The sequence below is a fragment of the Hyperoodon ampullatus genome (genome assembly GCF_949752795.1).
Source record: "Hyperoodon ampullatus genome assembly, chromosome: 2".
NCBI classification, from domain to species: Eukaryota; Metazoa; Chordata; class Mammalia; order Artiodactyla; family Ziphiidae; genus Hyperoodon; species Hyperoodon ampullatus.
In genome coordinates this window covers 125,073,248-125,096,989 of record NC_136915.1, presented here as the reverse complement: position 1 = coordinate 125,096,989, position 23,742 = coordinate 125,073,248, and the positions used below count along the sequence as shown (strand labels likewise).

The window sequence follows — 23,742 nt, the reverse complement described above, 5'->3', positions numbered from 1 at the left end:
GCAGAAGAGGAGGAAACGCATTATTTGAAGAGAAGAATAAACCAGGCATTACAACCCTTCTGCAAATTAGTGCTGTTACTTCTGGGGTCCATCTGCTTTTATCCCCCCGCCCCCTTCAGTTAAGAAACCTTGGCTTGAGGGCCAAGAGACAGCCCCCTACAACTGGACACCCTTCTGGGTTGGAAGACCTTTTGGATGTAGCGTTGGTGGAACGTTTAGACACTCTCCTCTGGAAAAGCCACCATGAATTCGGTAGCTGGGAATAAAGAGAGGCTTGCAGTCTCCACCAGGGGCAAGAAATACGGGGTAAGTTGTGATGGGTATAATGCGGAGACGCGTTACCGGACTCTTCCCGGCCAGGGTTCCCCTTTCCGGGTAACGTGCAGCCAGGGCAGGGGGGCCCCGAGCTCTCCTCCCGCTGCTGAGGCGCCTCGGCTGGGCCAGCCCGGCGTGCGCGCGCGGAGGCGGGTCCGCCAGCAACGACGCCAAAGCACTCGCCTTGCCCTCGGAATTTTTGCAGCCCTCTCGTTCCTTCTCTTCCCTGCATCCCTAACTTTTGCAGCGTTCCTGCACTTCCAAGCAGAGTTAAGCCGAATGGGAGGGTCTCCCACGATTTCTCTGCTGTTCTTAAGGGACCGTTTTCCTGGAGCCGGGAGAACCTTTCATTTACCTTCAGGATCCGGAGGGCCTTGCCCTGAATGAATAAAAATCCAAAAGTCATAGCCCCCCCCGCCCCCCGTCGTCCAGGATCTTAAAAGTGAGCTCCTGCTGGGATGGGTGCCGGGTTCAAAAGCGCGGGGAGCTGAATCCGTGGGTTCCTCTGCAGAAACCATCGAAATTCCCTGAGCGAGTGAGCCCCTCTCCTCCAAACCGGAGGAGTCAGCCGCCTCCCGGGAACCGGTGTAGGGGTCACCCGGGCGACGGGGATTCACTTAAACACAATTAACCAGACATATGGAGGCAGATATGGCCGCAGGGCTCAGAGCGGTCCCTAACGTGCGCCCGTGGGCGCTCGGCCGGGTCCTCGGTGGCGCGCAGGTCCCCGGGCAGGCGGGAGGGCGGCCCTGGGCAGGGGCGCGGGAGCCAGCCGCCCTGCGGCCCCTGACACCGTGTGTCTCCCCCGCAGGTGAATGAAGTCTGCTCGCCCACCAAGCCCGCGGCGCCCTTCTCCCCGGAAAGCTGGTACCGGAAAGCATACGAAGAGTCGCGCGCCGGGAGCCGCCCCACTCCCGAGGGCGCGGGCTCGGCGCTCGGCTCGTCCGGGACGCCGTCCCCCGGCTCGGGCACCTCGTCCCCGAGCTCCTTCACGGGCTCCCCTGGCCCCGCCTCCCCGGGCATTGGCACCAGCTCTCCTGGCTCCCTGGGCGGCTCGCCAGGTTTCGGCACGGGCTCCCCGGGCTCGGGCAGCGGCGGCGGCTCCTCCCCCGGATCGGACCGCGGCGTCTGGTGCGAGAATTGCAACGCCCGCCTGGTGGAGCTGAAGAGGCAGGCTCTGAAGCTGCTCCTCCCGGGGCCCTTTCCCGGCAAGGTGAGCGCCGCCGGGGACAGGGCTGGGCGGGCAACAGCTGCGCGCCTCGCCGCGGCCGTGGGTCGGGGGACCTGCAGCGCTGCGCGCTGCTCGGTTCCGGAGAAGGCGCTGGCCGAGCCGGGTCAGCTCCCGGCCTCGGGGGCGACCTGCGCGTCTCCCCCGCCAGACCTTCCCCGGGCGCAGTGCTTGGATGGTGCGTACGCGGTTCCAGGCCTCGCCGCCCACTGGGGCTGCCCAGGTTATTCTTCCTGCTGCCCTCCACTCCTCAGAGTGCCCTTTCTGTGCCCCCAGCACTCGCCCATCCATCCCGTTGGTCCCGCGCGGTGCTGCCTTCGCCCGAGACCCTCTTCCCGCGCGTCCACAGGCCTTTGCTGCGTCGCAGGCCGGGGACACGCTGACACCAGCTACTGGGATTCTTTCCTTTCCGCGCCCCCCTGCCGGGGCGACTCCTTAGATTTTTCTCCCCACCCCCATACGTGATCATTTACAAAAATGTCGGAGGGAGTAGTAAAAGCGGGCTGATAATTAGGGAGCTGGCATTTCCCTTTGCCTATTTGTGGTCCTTCCTTCCCAGGGCTACCAAAACAGAAACACATATTGGAAAGTCAGCATTTCCCCCTAACCTCTCTGTGTCTATCAGAGGAAGATTAAGGGGTGAGTAGTTCTTTGAGCGGGGCTCCCTCCTGCCTGCACCACTGCTGAGCACGTTGTTTCCTCCACGGCAACCCTGCCAGCGTTGTGTGTGTCCCCAGAGTGTAACACAGTGCAATTGTATGTGCACTGTTCGGCCTAAGTACTATCAAATGATAATATTTACTCTTTCACTTCAAAGAGGTTTTATCAGTGCTTAGAGAGAAATATCAAGAAAACAGCGTGAATTGCTGTAGAGAATTCTGACACTGTTCAGTGGCACTTTCTGATTTATATACTTCTGTGACTTTTGAAGTGAAATGGGATTTTGAGTAGTGGAGTTTAGGAATAGCTGCATCTGCTTGCCGTTTCTGCTTATCCAAATATACACACATTGATCTTTTCATACGCAAGGGTTAAATTAAACAAATACCCGCAGGAGTTGTAAAATTTTAAATGTGGAAAATTGCCACCAAGAGAATTGGTTTTATGAATCCCGAATTTATCTCAAGAATAATTAACTTGTAGATTGTTGTCAGTATGCCATTTTCGTAGTTTCATAATAAATCTTTCAGGACAGCCCTAAAAATAAATCTCAGGGACTCTAAAAGTTTATTTCACTCTTGCATGCCATATCTTCTGATTTAACACTCTCTTCACTCACAGATTTATTTACTCTTGTGATTGTTTATCAATATTATTTGATTATCTACTACACTCAGGGAACTGTTAGGCACAGCAATAAAATAACAGGTACGCACAGTCCTTGTCCACATGGAGCTTATATTCTAATGGAGGATACAGACATTAACCACAAAATGCACAATTCATAATTTGTTTCCATTTGCAGTGAGTGTTACAGAGGAAGAGTGTGGGATGCTGTCTGTATAACCAGACTAGACCAGCTGATAAATTTTGAAGAACTTTGGTTCCTTTTTTTTTAAGTCTTTTTTTAAAATTAATTAATTAGTTTTATTTATTTTTGGCTGTGTTGGGTCTTCGTTTCTGTACGAGGGCTTTCTCTAGTTGCGGCGAGCGGGGGCCACTCCTCATCGCGGTGCGCGGGCCTCTCACTATCGCGGCCTCTCTCGTTGCGGAGCGCAGGCTCAGTAGTGGTGGCTCACGGGCCTAGTTGCTCCGCAGCATGTGGGATCCTCCCAGACCAGGGCACGAACCCGTGTCTCCTGCATTGGCAGGCAGACTCTCAACCACTGCGCCACCAGGGAAGCCCAAGAACTTTGGTTCTCAAAGATATATTTTTGGCAATCCTAGTAAGTTGCAGCCTACCAATTTATTCTAGGACATTCTTGCGGACCTGTTCTTACAGTAGCTTCTTTGTGTTGTTGAATGCTCCGTGTGTGCAAAGGTAAATTAAAATATACTCTTTTCATAAAAGTGGATGGAGGAAAGGAAATCTATAGGAAGAAGAAACACATGTTGAAACTTAAATGCATCCATCATGTTTTGTGGAGTCATGTGACAAAGTAGATTTTTGGCTTTGTTGAAGCAGCCTGGAAAATTCATTCACAGTGCAATAGGAGGCCGCCTGATATATTGGGCAGTTTTATTTATGTGATGAAATAAAAGTGATGCTGGGAAACTGATTATATTATCAGAGCGATGGCTCCAGAGGAAACGTTGGATCTGGGGAACCTCAGTGCTCTACACCAATTTAAAGTGACCCAGGCACATCTAGAGAAGAGCTGTCAGCCTTGGGGACAGTCACATGGGGTCACTTTAAGTGCACACATGAATTTGCCTGGAGTTTAAGATGTGATGTAGCACAGTGAAACATGACCTGTGGTGTAGGGGAGAGCATAAGACTTAGCCAGAAACAAGGGCTGTTCGGATGACCTTGTTGTTAGTAATGAGGTATGGGGCCAGAATTTTAACTACCAATCCTCTGCCTGTCTCTGGGAATAATAATTTTAGGGTTTTTTTCTTTTTTAAGTATTGGTACCCTCAGGTAATATTTCCATTACACCTTTAAAGTTTGCAGCATTTTTTTTTCAAAGTTTGCAGCATTTTAACCAAACAAATGTTGTGTTCTCTCAAGCACCATGGATGGAGGCCCATGTAACTCCAACACAAGGCCTTTCTTCTTCCCTGAGCCAGATTTATGAGCAAACTGTGGACCTCCGTAGCCCTCAGGCACAGAAGGAGTTAAGTTTCATTAGAACAAGAGAGGTCATTGTGACTCCAACATGTAGTTTGCCCTGAAGAGTAAGGGTCTGGAAGATAAAGGCATGTTTTGGGGAGGTAATTAGCAAAAATCATCTTTGTAATTCAGTTAAGATGCTTAGCTGTATTTGGGGACTCTTTTCTTACATAGAGTATTACATTCTGTGAGGTGGCATTAAAAGTCTCCTCGGTAGGCATTTAAAAGTCAAAGGCAGAATAGTACATCCAAGAACCTTATAATTTTAGGGGGGATTTGGTTTTAGTTCTTTCTCTACCACCGATTTATTTTGTGACAGTGAGTAAATCAGTTTTCCTCTGTATTTTAACTTTCCCATTAATACACTAAGGAAAAAATGATTCAGACTCTAGAGGATCTTTTAAATGATTAGAATGTCAAAAAAATTACTTTGGATCAGGCTTGAAAAGTGTTTCCATTCTTTAGAGTTTATCTTTTTTTTTTTTTTTTTTTTTTTTTTTTGCCACACCACGGAACTTCCCTGACCAGGGATCGAACCCGCACCCCCTGCAGTGGAAGCGTGGAGTCTTAACCACTGGACCACCAGGGAAGTCCAAGATATGAAGGTTTATGATTATTAACTAGAGAAGATTCTATGGGATTTATGTTTTACAGAATTTAGGGCTTTTCTTGCAAAATATTATCCACTTTCAGTTTCTGATTTCATCAGTACATTTCCCAAATATCATTTTGCCATATGAATTCTCACATCATGCCCACTGGTAGGTAGCCAGTGCTGTTGAATTCCCCCAGTTTTGTCTCTGAAACAGTTGGCTAAGGAGGGGAGGTAACGTGCTGGCGGGCCCATGCAGGGGAGTCGGGCTGGTCCCAGGAGTTAGACAGTGGCTCTAGTGGCCTGAGGCGTGACCACCCGGTTCCGAGCACTCTCAGTACTAGTCCTGTGTCCACTGGAGAATGAGACTTCATGGCAGAAGGCTACATAGCTCGGAGGTTTCTAGCTTAGGTAACTGAGTGGGTGGGGTAATGTTAACTGAGGCAGGAAATGGGAGGAGATACAGATTTGGGGGGAGCTCATAGAGAAAGATGATAATGGATTTGGAAGAGATAGAGAATAAAGGCAGATTTAGGAATGAAACAGACTGAGGAATATAGAAGGGACAACTGTGAGCTCACATGACTCTTAATGATGCCCTGGATCCAACCTTTCAAATAGCAACTCACCTGAGTGAGTCAAGATTTTTGCCTGGTGACAGACCAGGCAAAACCAGACCAGGTAAACCATTTGGACTGACTTATTACTTCAGTCAGTAAAAAAAGTACTTATTGGGTTTATATCATTTCTTCTCTAGGGCTAGTAAGTGGAAGTGGTCAGATAAAAGGAAAGAATGTGGTTTTGTAAAGTGTTGGGATTTTAAGTGAAATCAGTCCTCTTACCCATTGTAGTGTCCCACTGTGTAAATATAAAACCATTTCATATCCATTGGCCAGAGCATCTTTCCTGTTTTATACACAGTCAAGGCACAAAGCCAGAAATGCGGGCCAAGGAACGAATCTCCCATTTGGGGGCTATCCTAGATCATTTCGAGATCTGTTACAGAACCTTTGAATTGACAGTGTAAGCCCTATGAAACATCAGCCCCAAAGAACTCCCTGGGGTAAGTAGAAATGTTCCAGGTTGGCAAAAGTTTATCAGACATCTATTCATTTCCGTATCAATAAAAGAAAATCTTTTATATAAAAAACAGTACAGGGCCTCCCTGGTGGCGCAGTGGTTGAGAGTCCGCCTGCCGATGCAGGGGATACGGGTTCGTGCCCCGGTCTGGGAGGATCCCATATGCCGCGGAGCGGCTGGGCCCGTGAGCCATGGCTGCTGAGCCTGCGCATCCGGAGCCTGTGCTCCGCAACGGGAGAGGCCACAACAGTGAGAGGCCCGCGTACCACAAAAAAAAAAAAAAAAAAAAAAAAACAACAGTACAGAACTACATTCCTAGCTGAATTTTTCCTTGGTCACATATTCTGGGTCCATTTATGCCCCAGAAATATCAGGAAGATTAGCCAGACATACTGAGAAGAGTGGCCAGGAATCACAGAGATGAAAGAAAGGAATGTGTCAGGGGGTTTAAGAACACCAAACGTAGACTCTAAATAGCCAGGGCCCAAGTAAGTCTAGACTTGAGAATATATATATACGTGTGTATATATATATATATATATTTTTTTTTCAGTTCCAAAACAGGGGTATGAAAAAATAACTCCATTTAAAAGATCCCCTAGAAGCCAATGTAAGACTCTTTATAAATAGATACTGAATTTTAAGTACTTATTAATTATGAGAAAATTCTATCAGAAATCTTTTTAAGAACACATGGCTGTTTTCAGAAAGCTTCATTTGAATCTTTTCCATTTCGGAAATATTTTAGATAAGGGATCAGCTAATAGATAATATCGGTAATGAAAAAGTCCAGTAGCATTTATCATTAAAACATTTCTCAAACATTTTAGGCATTATAAAAACATTCCCAGTACAGACATATGAGCAGTAATATCTTCTTTAAGGCTTAGTAAGCTATGGCATAATCGCATTTCATTCTACCAGACTTTTAATTGTGAACCAACAGGGTCAGTTTTTTTTTAATTAAAAAAATTTTATTGTATATATATTTTTTATTTTTGGCTGCTTTGGGTCTTCGTTGCTGCGCTTGGGCTTTCTCTAGTTGTGGCGAGTGGGGGCTACTACTCTTCGTAGCAGTGCCTGCATTTCTCATTGTAGTGGCTTCTCTTGTTGAGGAGCATGGGCTCTAGGCGTATGGGCTTAGTAGTTGTGGCACGTGGGCTCAGTAGTTGTGGCGCATGGGCTTAGTTGTTCTGGGTATGTGGGATCTTCCCAAACCAGGGCTTGAACCCATGTCCCCTGCATTGGCAGGCGGATTCTTAACCACTGTGCCACCAGAGAAGTCCCATGGTCAGTTTTTATAGTGATTTACTTCACTTTGTAAAAATCCCTGGCCTGTAGTAATTTCTTCCACACTCATTGCAGATTGTATTATTGCATTAGAAATGTGATTTTTAAATGGCTGAGCCTGGTAATTTGTCGGCATTTAGGATTAAGTCAATAAAATAGGCAACATCAGTTGCTCTTTGGCATTATATCACAGATCAAACTGAACCATTCATCAGCTAATAATAATGGTGATGGTAATAACAATGATGATTATAAGTGGCTAACAATTATCATCCTTAGTATGTGCTAGGCACTGTACTAATATATACACACATACATACATACATTCATAAAATCTCATGTAGCAAAATGAAGATGAACCCGATTTCTTTTCTTTACCCTGGAATTCCAGGTGATTGATGTGGTTCAGGTCACAAAAGGAAGTGTGAGTAAAGATGCAAGGAACAGAGAAATCCAAGGATGCTTCTCCCCCTCCAAAGCCATTGAGGGTATTACACTATTAGTATAACTGCCTGAGTGGAGACCCTTGCTTGAGGGAGAAGGTTGTGGTTATTTTTCCTAGTAACTTCACTTTCAGGATGGGGGCAAAATATGTGAGGTGGTCAGGACCCTGAGCTGAGTAATTTGCTTGGCTGGAATGTATTAGAGGGGGCAAAGGAACTTCCTTATATTTATATTCACTTGGCTGAGGCTGTTGTCAGCCCTTTCTGAAAAGCCCTGCCCGAGGGACCCGTGGGGACTGTCTGAGAGGACATGTTCTTTAGTAGACCTTCTGCGCCGCATCAGCAGGGCTGCCAGACTCCACTCTGTTTCGTCCCCGCAGAGACTGGTGCAGAGACCACGTGCACGCTGGTGTCTGTGAGGGTTCCCAGTCTCTTTTCAGGAATGCAAAACTAATTTCCTTTTTACCCGTATCTTGAGTCACAGGCTGATCATAAAAATCTTTCCTTTTTTAAAAAAAATCTCCTGTGTGGTCTTATTGTGACAAAGGAGCACTGTTTAGAAAGGGCTCCCGTTGATCTTTCAGACTCAAATGCACCAATCAGAAATATCTTAAAAGTATATTTGTGTAGGTGCAAAAGGACTGGCAATACATCTCTATTCCTAAATTGCTTTTGAAATATTAATCAGAATAGTGAATCAGTTTGTACTCATTATCCTGCTTCCCATTGCCTTTGGGATGCTCTAGAACCCATGTAAGAAAATTCGATTTTGAATTATGGTTAGAAAGGTTGTCTGTCCACCTTTTCCAGGTTTTAAAGAAACTCACCTATGTTTTCTTTGAATATTTGTAAGGTTTCCTTTCTAATAGTTAGATCTCTGATCCATTGGGAGATTATTTTGGTGTATAATGAGAGGTATAGATCAATTTTATCTTTTTCTAAATGTCTATCCAGTTGTCCCCAAATCCTTTATTAAACCATTCATCTTTCCCCCATTGATTTGAAATAACCATTATCGTAAACCAGATTTTCAGTACTTGGGTCTACTTCTGGACCTGCTGTTATGTCCCATTTATCTGTCTTTTCATGTACCAGTTCCTTACTATTTTAGTTACAGAAGCTTTGGAGCATGTTTCAGTATTTGGTAATGTTGGCTCTCTCTCTTTCCCAAACAATGCCTTTCCTTTCTAGTAGTTTCCTGGTTATTCTTCCAGACTATTCCCCCATATGAACTTTAGAATCAACTTGCCTAACTCCATAAAATTTTTTTAAATTGGGACCATGTTAAATTTATACATTAACCTGGGGGATATTTGGCATCTTTATGATGTTGACTCCTTCCCAAGAACATGGAATGTCTTTCCATTTGAACACATCTACTTTTCAGCAATTTTAAAGGTTTTTCTTATAGAGGCTTTATTTCTTGTTAAATTTATTTTTAGGCATTAAAAATACTTTTTGTTGCTATTATAAAGGAGCTCTTATCTTCCATTATTCCTTCTAATTGATAATTGTTAATATATAAGAAGGATATTATATATATCTTACATATATATCTTATACATATCTTATATCCTATTATTAAATTCTATTACTGTATTCATTAGTTTTTAAATTGGTACTCTTGGATTTTCAAAAGGATTTATCTTCTACAAATAGAGATAGCATCACTCCTCTCCTTTGCTAATTTTATTCCTCTAATAGTTTTCTCTTGTTTGTTACGTTGATTTATGCCTCTAACACAATGTTAAATGGTAATGTATGGTGGGCATATGTACAGTTTTTCTCACTAAGTAAGATCTTGGCTTTTGGACTGAGGTCTATATATATTTTTAAAAGTTAAGGAAGTATCCATCAGTTCCTATTTTATTTACTGTTTTTCATCAGGAATGGGTGTTATATTTTGCCAAGGTTTTTTCAGTATTTAGGGAGATGATCATATGATTTTTCTCCTCAGATCTATTAATATCGTGAATTATTATCATTGCTTTCCTAATAATGAACCATCCTTGCATTCCCATAATAAACCCTACTTGGTCATGATGTATTTTTTTAAATATGCTGCTGGATTCAGTTTGCTAATATTTTATTTATTGTTTTTGCTTTCATATTCATATGCCATAAGCATTTTTGATTCCCACTAATGTACCAGCTATGGTACTATGTCACATTATAACCAAGATATGAAAAAGACTAAAAATTCCTGCCCTGGAGCAACTCCCAGTCTAGTATTAGAGACAGACAAAGAACCAAAGAGTTAGGGTGCAGCATATTAAATGCTGGACCATGGGCTGTGGAGGCTGCTAGGAAGCAAAGAGAGGTGAGGCTCGGGCTGGCTTTGGAAGAGTGCGTAGGAGTTCAGCATGTGAACATGGTGAATCACACGCATTCCAGGCAGAGGGAATGGTGAGCATTAGGCAAAAAGAGGTTATGCACACTCCGTATCCTGGGGGAACTGCAGCGGTGCGTTGCCGACATAGTGCAGTGTGTGCATGGGTGAGTGACAGGCTGGGGAGGTGGCAGGGAGAGGACGAAGGGCCTCATAGGCTAAAGAATCTGGATATTATCCTATAGGCTGGGTGGCCATTGAAGGGCTTTCAGGAAGGGAGTGAAGTGATCAGATATTCATTTAAGAAAGATTGCTCTGATAGGGAGAGAGAAACCGGATTCGAAGAGTGGTATCATGGAGTTCAGTGGAGAGGGCCCTCGCCGTGGCCTCAGTGAAAGATGGTGCAGACCTAACTAAGGCAGTAGCAGTGGGAATGAAGAGGCAGCCTGGCCCTGACAGATTTTGTACATAGGAAACCCATGGCGGCTGGCAGCTGAGAAATGGGGCAGGAACGAGAGGATGAAGATTTCTGGCTAGGGCAAGTGTGAGGGTGCTGCAGCCATTAATTGAGATGGAGAAGACAGGCAGAGAGGGGGTTTTTGTTATGGTGGGTCTGATTTTCAAGGATGGGTGTGAATACTAAAATTGGTTTGGGTTCTCTAGAGCTTGAGGTGGGATGTTCCAGTGGGGTCCAGTGGGGCTCTAGAGTGGATTCAGAGCTGGAGCCGTGGATCTGGGAAATGTCAGCATGAGGAAGGTGGTGGAATCCACAGATGAGGTGAGCTCTCCCTGGAGGATGTGTAGAGTGACAGACGGTGAAGTGTGGAGCCGTGGGACCCATTGACATTGAAGGGACAGGCAGCCTGAGGAGTCAGGAAGACAATTCAAGGAGAGACCAGAAAAGGGGGAGGAAAATAAGAAAAAGTGGTATCATGGAAACGGAGGGAGGGGTGAGCTTGAGAAGGTAGGGGTGATGAAAAGTCAGATACCTTGGAGAGATCAAGGAGGTAAGGACTGAGGTTTCCACTGAATCAGTAAATAGGAGGTCACTGGGGATTTTTGTTAGAAGTTTCTGGCACCCTGGAGAAAGGCAGGCAATAACAGTGTGTCCAGGAGTGATGGACAGGTGAGGACATCTGAGGCAGCTCAAAGTTGTTGAAGACACTGAGAGGTTAAGAGAGATTCGTTTTCTGAGGCTCTTATGACCTTAAAACACAAAGATCTGAGGTCAACAACTTGGGTGCAAAACTAGGCTGCATCACCAAGTGTGTGACCTTGGGCAAGTCACTTAGCCTTTCTGAACCTGGTTATTCTCACCTTTACAATGGGGGTGGGCTTCCCTGGTGGCGCAGTGGTTAAGAATCCACCTGCCAATGCAGGGGACATGGGTTCAAGCCCTGGTCCGGGAAGATCCCACATGCCGCAGAGCAACTAAGCCCATGTGCCACAACTACTGAAGCCCATGCACCTAGAGCCTGTGCTCTGCAGCAAGAGAAGCCACCACAATGAGAAGCCCGTGCACTGCAACGAAGAGTAGCCCCCGCTCACTGCAACTAGAGAAAGCCCACGTGCAGCAATGAAGACCCATCACAGCCAGAAATAAATAAATAAATAAAATTTATACAATGGGGGTAATGTTGGGGCCCTGCCAGGGTTGCTGTGAGGAGCTGGTGAAATTGTGAGATGATATCCAACCATCACTTTCTGTTTTATTCCAAGGATGCCCCACAGGAAGTTGAATTTTATGAAAATTCCTTCCTTTCCCTCTCTCTCTCTCTTCCCTTCCTTTCTTCTTTCTTCTCTCTTCCTCTCTCCCTCTCTCTCTCTTTCTTTTTCCTTTTGCCAGTGATCTGACACCAAAACAGAAAAGCAGTTGTCAGAGAAGGTGGAACCATTAAGCTCGTCTCCTTTCCCATTTCCTCACCTCCAAGTGAATAAAGCATCTCCTACTTATTTATTCATTTGTAGGGTGGCTCCACAGAACCAGGAGAACTCAGTTGATGAAAATAGCTACTCCTTTTAGTTGAGATGCCATGAATATGGATTGAGATTCTTTGTCACAGATGGAAATCCCCCCTTTAAGCCCTGCCCCTCTCAGAGGCCCCCCAGGGAGCACTGCAGACACCGAACTTTGCAGTTCTGCTCCTATGAGTGTGGGAGAGCAGACGTCCCCCAGTGACTGCACATGCAGTGTGCGGATCTGAGCGACATTGGGAATTTGGGCTTATCTGCCTCCCGATCCAGTTTTATCTTTCTCAGACAGTTTTCTTTGCAGTTATACTTTGCTGATCCTATCGCATCGATTCCGCCAGGCCCTGTGGAGAAGTCTGGAAATAAAGACACTCTCCTCCCACCAAGCAGTGTTTCCTGCACATATCCCTGCTCTCGGAGCTGGAGCTGCCCTGGGTAGAGAGTGTTCTTGCAAACGCTTGTGTAGAAAGAGTCGATATCCTTATGCTGCTCTATAGGTGAACATTTCAGAAGGCTCTGGGGTAGAGTAAGTTCTTTTGATAAGCAGAACTATATCGAAATATATCTTACGTGTTACAGACTAACTTACAGCTGACGGGCTATTTTTATTCATCTTTTCTGCTGAATGGAGTTTAAGCTCGATGTTGCTGCTGGCCACAAAAAGTTCTTGTTAAAAGTTTTAGTTCTCCACACAGCATGTTTTAAAAATCTTTGCTAGTTCTTACACACGAAATGTTTTTATTTTTAAAGCACGAGCTGGGAATAATCAGTTTAAATCCACTTTGCCACCACAGGGGTGAAAAATGTAAATGTTGAATAATTATTTATCTAATCTGAGTGATGTCTGGGATTTGTAGTTGCTAACTAAGGATTTCTTCTAAGATAACATAGGAATTTATAGGGCTTGAGATTTTTCTATGAAGTAATTCCATCTTTTAATTAGCAGTGATGAGCAGCTACACTTTCCCATGAAACCTGATCATCTTATTTATAGTGGTTGCTTTCTTTAGTTGTAATCACTACTTCCCTACTCCCTGCTCCATCTACCTGGTGGTTTCATGCAGCTGTAGGAGACTTACTTATTAACTGATTAGAAACCATCACCACCACCAACAACAACCAAAAGCTATTGAGCTACCTAAGCAGAGAATTATACAGAAAATACACAGTTGAATTCAGGCAGACGACTAGTAACTGCCATTATTTAATGAAAAATAATCACCTGCCTGGTTCGGTTGTGTGGCTTTTCTTAGAGGGATGTCTTGATCCTGAGCACGGCAGCTGAAGAGGTGGCCTTGAGTGTCTTCCTGTGGACCCACAGCTGTGAACTGGAGCATCACTTGTTTCCATCAAGCCAGGCAGTGTGGGGATAGAAGGGAGACGAATAACATAGATGCGAGCAGTAGGAGGAAGGACAAGAGAGAGGGTGAGAGAAACAGAAATACAAGGGTGGGTGGCTGGTAGGCATTGGAGGCTGTCTACTGTCCCAGATGTTGAGGTGCAGTCCCGCCTCTGGCACTAATTAGAACTGTGGCTTTGGGCGAGTCACCTAGCCAGCTTGTGCTTTGTTCCTCTTTTGTAAACCGAGAGGAGGGAGTTGGTGGTCTCTAAACTCCTTCCAAGCCTGCAAGTCTTAAGGAGCCCAATCTTTGACCCCAAATTCTAGAGGGATGTGCTTGACAAAGTCTTAGATGGATTTCTGGCTGAACCTGGAGGCTGAAGCTGTTCCATGGGTTGGCACACCTGTGGGCATCCCACGCCCAGCCAGCCAAGGTGTGTCCCCCCTTGTTTGCCATCCAGGTGAAGGTACTCACTGGCATTGCCATGGATGATATTTCTGCCTTTGGAATTTGGATCATAAATTGACTCACAAGATTCTTCCTGTTTCTTAATGAAGCTGTTTACTGTCTTCTGTATTTGGAAGCAGAAATAAACTTGGGCAAACAAAAGGACAATTGATTTTACAAGAGCAGTTTGGTAATGGATATTTGAGAAAAAGTATTGCCTTAGATATAAAGACTGCTTATAGTTAGTCTTCCATTAAAAACATCTGCCATATTCATTAGGAATTAGAAATAATTTGTGGGGACTTCTCCCTGGATAGCAATGTAGAAACACCAGAACTCCAAACATTTTATTCATCATTCTTTAAAAAATTCTACATCTTAATTTTTTGAACCCCTTTTTGCCCCCTTTGCTTTCTCCTTCTCTTTTCTACTCCTTCAAATATCTAGACAAGACCACAGTTACTTAGACCAGTACTTACACAGCCCACACCCATGACTTGGGTGTAATAATCCTCTCATTTGGATGCTGTGGTCTGCAAAGGAGATGGCAGGTAGAAGATGCTGAGTCAACGAGGCCCATTCAGTTATTATCAATTTTATTTTTCATCTTTAGCACTAGCCTAGGTTGCCTCTTTTTAAAAAAATTTAATTAATTAATTAATTAATTTTTGGCAGCGATGGGTCTTTGTTGCTGCGCGAGGGCTTTCTCTAGTTGCGGTGAGCAGGGGTTACTCTTCATCGCAGTACTCTTCATTGCAGTGGCTTCTCTTGCTGCAGAGCACGGGCTCTAGGCGCACGGGCTTCAGTAGTTGTGACGCACGGGCTTCAGTAGTTGTGGCTCGTGGGCTCTAGAGTGCAGGCTCAGTAGTTGTGGTGCACGGGCTTAGTTGTTCCACGGCATGTGGGATCCTCCCAGACCAGGGCTCGAACCCGTGTCCCCTGCATTGACCGGTGGATTCTTAACCACTGCGCCACCAGGGAAGTCCCCTAGGTTGTCTCTTTAAATTATCTGCTTCCTGTGAAATGTTTGCCTAACTCTTCTTTCAACTACAATAATTTATATTTTTGTTGTAGTCTAAACGCAACTCAGGGAGCACAGGTATTAAAAGCCGGCCTTCATTTGGCTTTTCCCAGCTCAGAGCACATTAGGACTTGGGGGCAGACACAGTGGGAGCATCCGGAGAGCAGAGGAATGGCAGGCACGCCCCTTGTTTGCCTCGGATGCCTGCAGGCACCCTAAGGGAGCACTGACAGAGCGTCCTGCAGCCCAGCACACCCTCCACGTGTCTCCCTTGATTCTGTTCTCAGATACTGTATCCTTTATTTCTCCTCTTGTTCTTTCCGCCTAAGTTTGCTCACGTAATTATTTGTGAAATTTCTAGGGAGAAGTCTTTCTAACGGGCTGTGCGTGTGTGCGTGCATGTGCGCACTTGGCAGAAGCCCTGCAGGAAGCCTACGAGTTGATGACACAGTAGACATCCTGTCTCAGGTTTCAGACGTTGTTAGGCCGAAGCTTTTATTGGAGGTCAAGGCAGCTAATAAAGTGGGGTGTGCAATTAAAAGGGCATTCAGCACAGAAGGATGGCTAACTGTCTCTCAGGCTGGGAGTGCAGGGAGCGTTGACAGCTGTGAGTCTGCTAATGATGGCTTTACAAGCATATTTTGCAGCCAGGGTGGTAAATGTAATACAAAGGCACGGTTTTCATGTGCCTAATCAGCTCTCTGCTTCCTGTGAGAGGCATCCACTTGGGGAAGGAAGTTGCCGGTTGTGGGCATTTTTGTGGTGGTAGTTTGTGCTAATTTACTTTTTTAAATAGAGTACTTGCCATTATTAGTGATTCTGCATGATGCCCCTTTATGGTGGTCAGGAAGGAGATTGCAGAATGATGGCAAAGGTTTAGGAGGCTGGCCCAGGGTCACCCAGAAAACCTCGGGCTCCTGACTCTCCATCAGGTTCTAATAGGATTTATTTATGCAGTTGTTTTGCCCACGTGGATCTCCTGGACTCTGAACCCTGGGAGCACAGTCATCATATCTTATTAATTTTACCCCGTAGACAGTAATTATTTTCTTGAATACATGAATTCTCCAAAAATTTCTGGCCTTTTGGAAAAAAATCTTACCACTGCTGTGTAAGGACAGCATCATGGGGGAGGAGGGAAGGTGACAGAGGAGGGGATGCAGGCAGTGTGTAGGGGGTGGGAGGTGATGCCTGGATTAGTCCCGGGAAGTGGCAGGATGCTGTCCCACTGCCATGGCCTCCTGTTCTCTAGAAGAGTGAAATCCACAGGGATCAGAGTGCTAGCAGCTTCTACATCTGAGTGGATCTTGGTCTAGGATTTATGGGTTGGCTAGTTTGGAGGGCCTTGAATTTCTTGTTAGTTAACAAGTCCTTATTTTTGTGCAGTTTAATGTGGTTGCATTCACTTCTCTTCTGGCAGAATAAGAGAAGGTGGGAACTCTCACTGGTCCCAGGTATTCAGGGAAGAAACTTATTGGTACCATCAGACCTAAACTGAGAGGGCCACTCGAGGCTACTTCCCCAGACACTGGTCCCTCCGATTTAATCTCTTCCTTCATCTGATAATTGATACTGCTCAGTTGGTGCCGCACTGCCGCCACTACTTGGTGAGATGGTGACACATGATCACATCCAGGATGGAGAAGGGTCTGGAATGATAAAGGAATCTCTCCCTTTAAAGGCTTGGAACTGCCTCAGTTTGACGTGAGAGGAGAAATGCAGTAGGTAAGAACCTGGTTTTCAGTCATTCAGTGCAGAGTAACAAGGAAGCAGGGTGGATTTTTGCATAGACATTAATGGTGTCCTGATAATTCTGGAAAGAAATGGAGTTGTGTTCATCACTCCATTTAAGGCACCCATTTTAGCATCTTTTTAGTAGGATCATGGGCTTTCCAAACTCTCTTTATAATTCCCACATAGGGCAAAAGTCAATATAATATGTCAGTTTAAATGGATGCCATTATTTTTAACATTGTACACCTCCTGGAGGCTTCAGAATATCCTTTTTAATCATTAGCATTTTATAATCATAGAACAAGAGCATAGTAGGAACCTTAGAGGTTATGCAGCATTACATTACTTTTGTAATTAACAGCCCGGAGCCAGACCATCTGGGTTTGAATCTTTGCTCTGTCATTTATCAGCTCTTGAACTTGAAGGACTTACTGCTTTCTGCCTCGGTTTCCTCACTTATGTAATGGTGTTAATAATTGCTTCATAGAGAAGTGAATAGACATTTTTCCAAAGAGGACATACAAATGGCCAACAGGCACATGAAAAGATGCCCAACATTGCTAATCATCAGGGAAATACAAGTCAAAACCGCAATGAGATATCACCTCATCTGTCAGAATGGCTTGTCATCAAAAAGAACATAAATAACAAATGTTGGTGAGGATGTGGAGAAAAGGGAACCCTCCCGTACTGTTGGTGGGAATATAAATTGGTGCAGCCACTGTGGAAAACAGTATGGAGGTTTCTCAAAAAACTAAAAATAGAACTATCATATGATTCAGCAATTCTTCTCCTGGTACATTCCAAAAAAACCAGAATCACTAATTTGATAAGATACATGCACCCCGGTGTTCATAGCAGCATTATTTACAAGAGCCAAGATACGGAAACAACCTAAATGTCCATCCGCAGATGAATGGATAAAGAAGATGTGGTACATATATCTGTGTGTGTGTATATATATATATATATATATATATATATATACACACACACACATATACAGACACACACACACACAATGGACTACTACTCAGCCATAAAATAGAATAAAATTTTGCCATTTGCAGCAACATGGATGGATTTGGAGGGCCTTAGGCTAAGTGAAATAAGTCAGACAGATAAAGACAAATACTGTATGATATCACTTATATGTGGAATCTAAAAAATACAACAAACTAGTGAATATAACAAAAAAGAAGCAGACTCACAGATATAGAGAACAAACTAGTGGTTACCAGAAAGGAGAGGGATAGGAATAGTGGATTAAGGGGTACAGATTATTAGGTATAAAACAAACTACAAGGATATATTGTACAACAATATATAACCAATATTTTATAATAACTATAAATGGAGTATAACCTTTAAAAATTGTGAATCACTATATTGTACATCTGTAACATATAGCATTGTACAGCAGCTATACTTCAATAAAAAATGTATTTAAAAAAATAGAAAAATAAGATTAACCGTCAAAAAAATTGCTTTGTAGGCATGTTTTGTTTGGTACATAGTAGGCACTCATTAAATGTTAGTATTCAAACTGCCATCTTATAGAAGAGAAGAGTAAAACTTATATATCTAGATGGTGACCTCATTTTCCAGGATTGATACCACAAAATTAACATTCGGTTTATTCATTTTTCATTCTCTCATCATCCATCTCTCTATCCATCTATCTGTTCATCTGCTGGTCCAACATTTCTTTGGCCTTTACCATATAGGTATATGGTCCTGGACTCAGTGCCGAGGATAGAAAGATGATTAAGACATAGTCCTGCCCTTGTGTCTCTCACAGCCTGGTGGGTAGGGTGGGTATGGAAACGAAGTGCTGAGTGTGGAGTTAGGGGCAGACAGGGAGCGGCCTCCACTGCCTCAGGCCACTGTGCTGGACTGTTGCCACTTCCTTTTCACAGCACCCCTTTAAGATGTGTCATGGCAGGATGTGGCGTGGAATGAGATCGTTTCCTAGAAGAGGTGACAGCTGAGTTGAGGCTAATAAGATGAGTAGGAATTGGTGAGCGAAAGAAAGCTGAAGAAGGTGAGGTATTCCAGGGAAGAAAGAATAAGCCTCAAGGGTCTGCCTGGCCCCTGAGAAATGCAGTATTGCCAGACGTAGTGTCCAAAAAGGGTAACCAACCACATTGCCTTCATAAGAGGTTAAATGACAACATTAGATTTATATACCAGTATTAACAGGTGATGACACCAGGTAATACATCAAGATAGCAGTATAGCACCCATGTTCATTACAGCATTATTCACAATGGCAATCCAAGTGTCCATCAATGGATGAATAGACACACAAATGTGGTATAGACACACAGTGGAATATATATGTATTTTTAAAAATATTTATTTATTTATTTTATTTTGGCTGCATTGGGTCTTTGTTGCTGCGTGCAGGCTTTCTCTAGTTGTGGCGAGCAAGGGCTACTCTTCATTGGGGTGTGTGGGCTTCTCACTGCAGTGGCTTCTCTTGTTGTGGAACTCGGGCTCTAGGCGCATGGGCTTCAGTAGTTACGGCATGTGGGCTCAGTAGCTGTGGCTTGCGGGCTCAGTAGCTGTGGCTTGCGGGCTCTAGAGCGCAGGCTCAGTAGTTGTGGTGCACGGGCTTAGTTGCTCCCAGGCATGTGAGATCTTCCCGGACCAGGGCTCGAACCTGTGTCCCCTGCACCGGCAGGGGATTCTTAACCACTGTGCCACCAGGGAAGTCCCCACACAGTGGAGTATTATTCAGCCTTAAAAAGGAAGGAAATTCTGACACATGCTACAAGAGGGATGAGCCTTGAGGACGTTATGCTAAGTGAAGTAAGCTGGTCACAAAAGGACAAATTCCACATATATGAGATACCTAGAGTTGTCAAGTTCATAGAGACAGAAGAGTGGTTGCCAGGGCCTGGTCGGGGGAGGGGGAGAATGGAAAGTTGTTGCTTAATGAATAAGGAGTTTCAATTTGGGAAGATGAAAAAGTCCTGCAGGTGGATGGTGGTGATGACTGCACAACCATGAAAATGTACTTGATGCAACTGTAAAATGCTTCAAATGATCAATTTTATGCATTGTGTACCACACACACACACACAGATAGCAGTACGAACTGTGTCACAAAATAGTGTTTTGAGGGCTGAGATATCCCTGTGGACTGTCTGAGCAGGGAGATTTCATCCAGTAAGGGCTCCTGAAGGGTAAACATGATAACATTTGTCGATCTAACCACTGGATGCTTCTAAGCACATTATGTGCAGTATGACATTGAATCCTCACAACCATCCCAGGACTGGGGTACGGTTACTGTCCCCACTTTTACAGATGAGAAAACTCAGCGAGGTTAGGTATCTGGGTCAGCGTCCTCACCCCCTCCTTACCCCCTTCACGGTGCTGCCTCCCTGTGAGCCCTATTAGAGCCCCTCAGGGGGAGAGGAGAAGATATTGCAGAGGTGGGCCCGGTGAGTGGCCTGTGGAGGGATGCAGGAATACCCCTCACCCTTTCTCTCTTTTCTCTTACTTCCACTTACCTTCTGAGAAGGGGACTGGCCGTGGCCAGCCAGGAGCCTACAGCTCCTCCGTCTGCATTTGATGTGGGAGGGCGCGTGTCACGGGCAGGACCCACGTTACTCTCTTCTGCAGGAACCAGTGCAACCAGTGCAAAGCAGTTGTTTCATTTGTGCCTGTAATCGTTTGAAAAGTTTTACGTGGGCAGTTATCATCACTGGGTAAACACATTAAGATGGCAAATAAATCTTTGTGGGCAGCACATTGAATGGTTCCCTGAATAATAGTTACTAATACGTTACTGTAATTGCATTGTACATTTTGCAGTAAACTCCAAAAAAAATGACTTATTAGCTCTTGGGTACTTGACAGCAATATGTTCAATGGTAGCATCACTTTTCCAAATTTGCTCACACATTTTGTGTGTATTGCTTTTTTGGAGTTAGGCCAAATGGACCCTTTTAAAGATCAGACGAGTAAATAAAACCTTATATTTATATAGTTGCTTTCTTCAGGTTACTGGACTGGGCCATTGCCACTTTCCCCCTTCCTTCTCACAGCCTCCCTTTAAGGAATGTCATCGCTGGATGTAGGGTAGTCTGTCTTAAATTCATTTAATAGGCAAAAGAGAGACCAAGAAGCGTTTTTTTCCCCATCCATTCAACAACAGTTTATACAGCACCTGCTCTGTGCCAGTCACTGTTCTAGCCTTGGACTCTTGATCAATGTCACCAGCGAGCTCAGGTCAGAGCCTAAGACTCCTGCCGTTTCTGGAGCAGTGCTGCTTGGAGTTTATGGGATTTCAGGGGTTATTGAAATACCTGCCTTTTTACAGGTGTCTGACACTTTGCAGGTTGAGGAAAGGGAATTGTACCATAGCATAACATACCTGATGACTCTGGCCACAGATGAGGTGCCACAGCCATCAGACTGTAAAGCACCTAAGCTTTTCTTGCAAAGGGCCCTTCAAACCATTCTCATGGACTCTTGCTAATTGGGAGTTTCTTTTGGGGGCCCATTGCTCATTCCTTGCTGCCTTTCCTGGTTGAGGCTTCCCACAAGAATGAAAAGCTAGAACAGTGGCTTTTGTCTTAAGCAAGGCCATAGATGGTACAGTAACTGCTTTCAGATGCTGCTGATGTGGCCCAGATTCAATACTGTGACCCAGAGGTGAAAGGCTATATATTCTATTACAGCTGGGAGCCAATCAGCCTCCAGACTCCAGTGCATTTCAGCAGAGAAAGGAAGCAGGATAGGATGACATAACACACTAGACAGTGGCTAGAAATAGGTATGGGAAAATCCAGGAATGGAGCTTCAATTTCTAGAAATGTTTTTGTAAAAGGCACCACCTATGTTAATGTTAATACAAAAATGCCAATGATGTAATTCTATATTCCTGGAATATAGGCTGCATATGGCTATAATCTATAATACATGTGAATGTATAGAGCGGGCATATATATGAATTACAAAGTACTGAGGTTCAGATCCCCCCCCTTTTTTTTTCTTTCCCTCCTACAGTTTTGAGAAAGGATGAAATCTTAGTTAACATTGTTTAGCTCCGAGTACAGTTCTGAAATAAGAGTCTTAGAAGGTTGAAACTCATTTCCTTTCCAGGTCTTAGGGTGCAGTGTTCAGGCTCATTCACTATGGGTGGCTAGTAGGTCACCTGTGCTATGAGCATGATTATGTTGGATGACTCAGCCGAGGTGGTGACATGAACACAGAGGCCTAGAACAGGGAACTTGGAAGAGGGAAAGTGAATAGGAGGCAGGGCTGCCTTTTTATTTTGAGGTACTAGGTGATTCTCTTTACGAATGCCAGCCAAGGGCAAGTTTCCAACGGATGAGATCCTTTGAGATTCCATCAGGTAAAGATTTGGGGGAAAAAAAAGGTACAGGATAGAGCTTCCCTGGTGGCACAGTGGTTAAGAATCCACCTGCCAATGCAGGGGACATGGGTTTGAGACCTTGTCTGGGAAGATCCCACATGATGCAGAGCAACTAAGCCTGTACACTACAACTGCTGAGCCTGCGCTCTAGAGCCCGCGAGCCACAACTACTGAGCCCATGTGCCTAGAGACCGTGCTCCGCAACAAGAGAAGCCACTGCAGTGAGAAGCCTGCGCAACGCAACGAAGAGTAGCTCCCGGTCTCTGCAACTAGAGAAAGCCCACGCACAGCAATGAAGACCCAACACAGCCAAAAATAAAATAAATAAATTTATTTTTTTTTAAAAAGGTACAGGAATTAGAAAATAGAATTTTGTGGCAAAGTGTAGAAAGTCCAGCCATGATTTGAAAATAACAAAGAGGCCATGATCCAAGTTCGAAGATCTCTTTTATTGTATTAATGTTTCCTCAAAAGCCTCTTTTTCTTTGTGCCACTTCTGATTGTTTTCTCTTCCTGTCTAGAGTTAAAGGGAGAGCCATAAGCATGGAAGCATGATTTTAAAGTGGTGAAATTTTATCCTGAGAAATTTGATCTCAGTGTTTATTCCCTGTGAGACATTGGCATTCTTTTTCAAAATATATTTGTTTGGGGTTTCCCTGGTGGTGCGGTGGTTGAGAGTCCGCCTGCCGATGCAGGGGACACGGGTTCGTGCCCCGGTCCGGGAAGATCCCACATGCCGCGGAGCGGCTAGTCCTGTGAGCCTGTGCGTCTGGAGCCTGTGCTCCGCAGCGGGAGAGGCCACAACAGGAGAGGCCCGTGTACTGCAAAAAAAAAAAAAAAAAAAAAAAAAAATATATATATATATATATATATATATTTGTTTGGGGGACTTCCCTGGTAGTCCGGTTGCTAAGACTCTGCGCTCCCAATGCAGGGCGCCCGGGTTTGATCCCTGGTCAAGGAACTACATGCCGCAACTAAGATTTCGCATGCCACAACTAAAGATCCTGTATGCTGCAGTGAAGATCCCACACACCGCAAGGAAGATCCCGTGTGCCGCAAATAAGACCTGGTGCAACCACATAAACAAATAAATAACTATTTTTAAAAAAGAAAAAAAATTTTGAGAAGAAATAGTTTCAGATCTATGAAGGTCATACCAGAATTTGCTAGTAAATAGAGTATCATAGTCTATGGAAAGGGACCAGAGAGTTCAGGAAAGATGCATCCTTTGGGTCTATCATAAGATTTTGTCTCCTTCTCTTTCTGTGTCCCAGCTGGCATCCAGGATCCTCCTCCCCACTTTCCCCACGTGTTTGCTGTAGTTGGGCCTGTCTCCAGGAGCCAAAAACTCTGGGCCTGGTGTAGCCTGCACCCACCCCTCTTAATTTCCTTGATTAAGCCACGTGCTTTTTTTTATTTTAATTGCAGTATAGTTGATTTACAATGTTGTCTTAGTTTCTGGTGTACAGCAAACTGATTCAGAGATATATATATATATTCTTTTTTATATTCTTTTCCATTATGGTTTATTACAAGATATTGAATATAGTTCCCTGTGCTATAGTAGGACATTGTTGTTTATCGATTTTATATATAGTAGTTTGTATCTTAAGCTGCACACTCTTGATGTGAGCCTGGCAGTTGAAGGCATAGAAGATGGGGAAAGTCCTGACAGGTGCTGTATAATAGGTCCTATGTTAGCTACCGCCCCCCAAAGACACCAGATAGGTATGGGGGTCCAGTTCAGCTCTTTCATGCTCGATATAAGGGCTTTAAGGACACCT

The 23,742-nt window shown here is 44.5% G+C and overlaps 1 protein-coding gene across 1 annotated transcript in view; it reads left to right on the top strand.

The window, feature by feature from the left end:
* Positions 1 to 243: 243 nt before the first annotated feature.
* KIF26B (kinesin family member 26B) overlaps positions 244 to 23,742 on the top strand; it is a gene marked incomplete at both ends in the record, with an annotated part of 499,315 nt that continues 475,816 nt past the window's right edge. Inside the window, 2 exons of the mRNA XM_079697984.1 lie at positions 244 to 306; positions 1,127 to 1,528. Of these exons, the coding sequence (XP_079554110.1) occupies positions 244 to 306; positions 1,127 to 1,528 (465 nt within the window). The remainder of the gene's footprint in view (positions 307 to 1,126; positions 1,529 to 23,742) is intronic.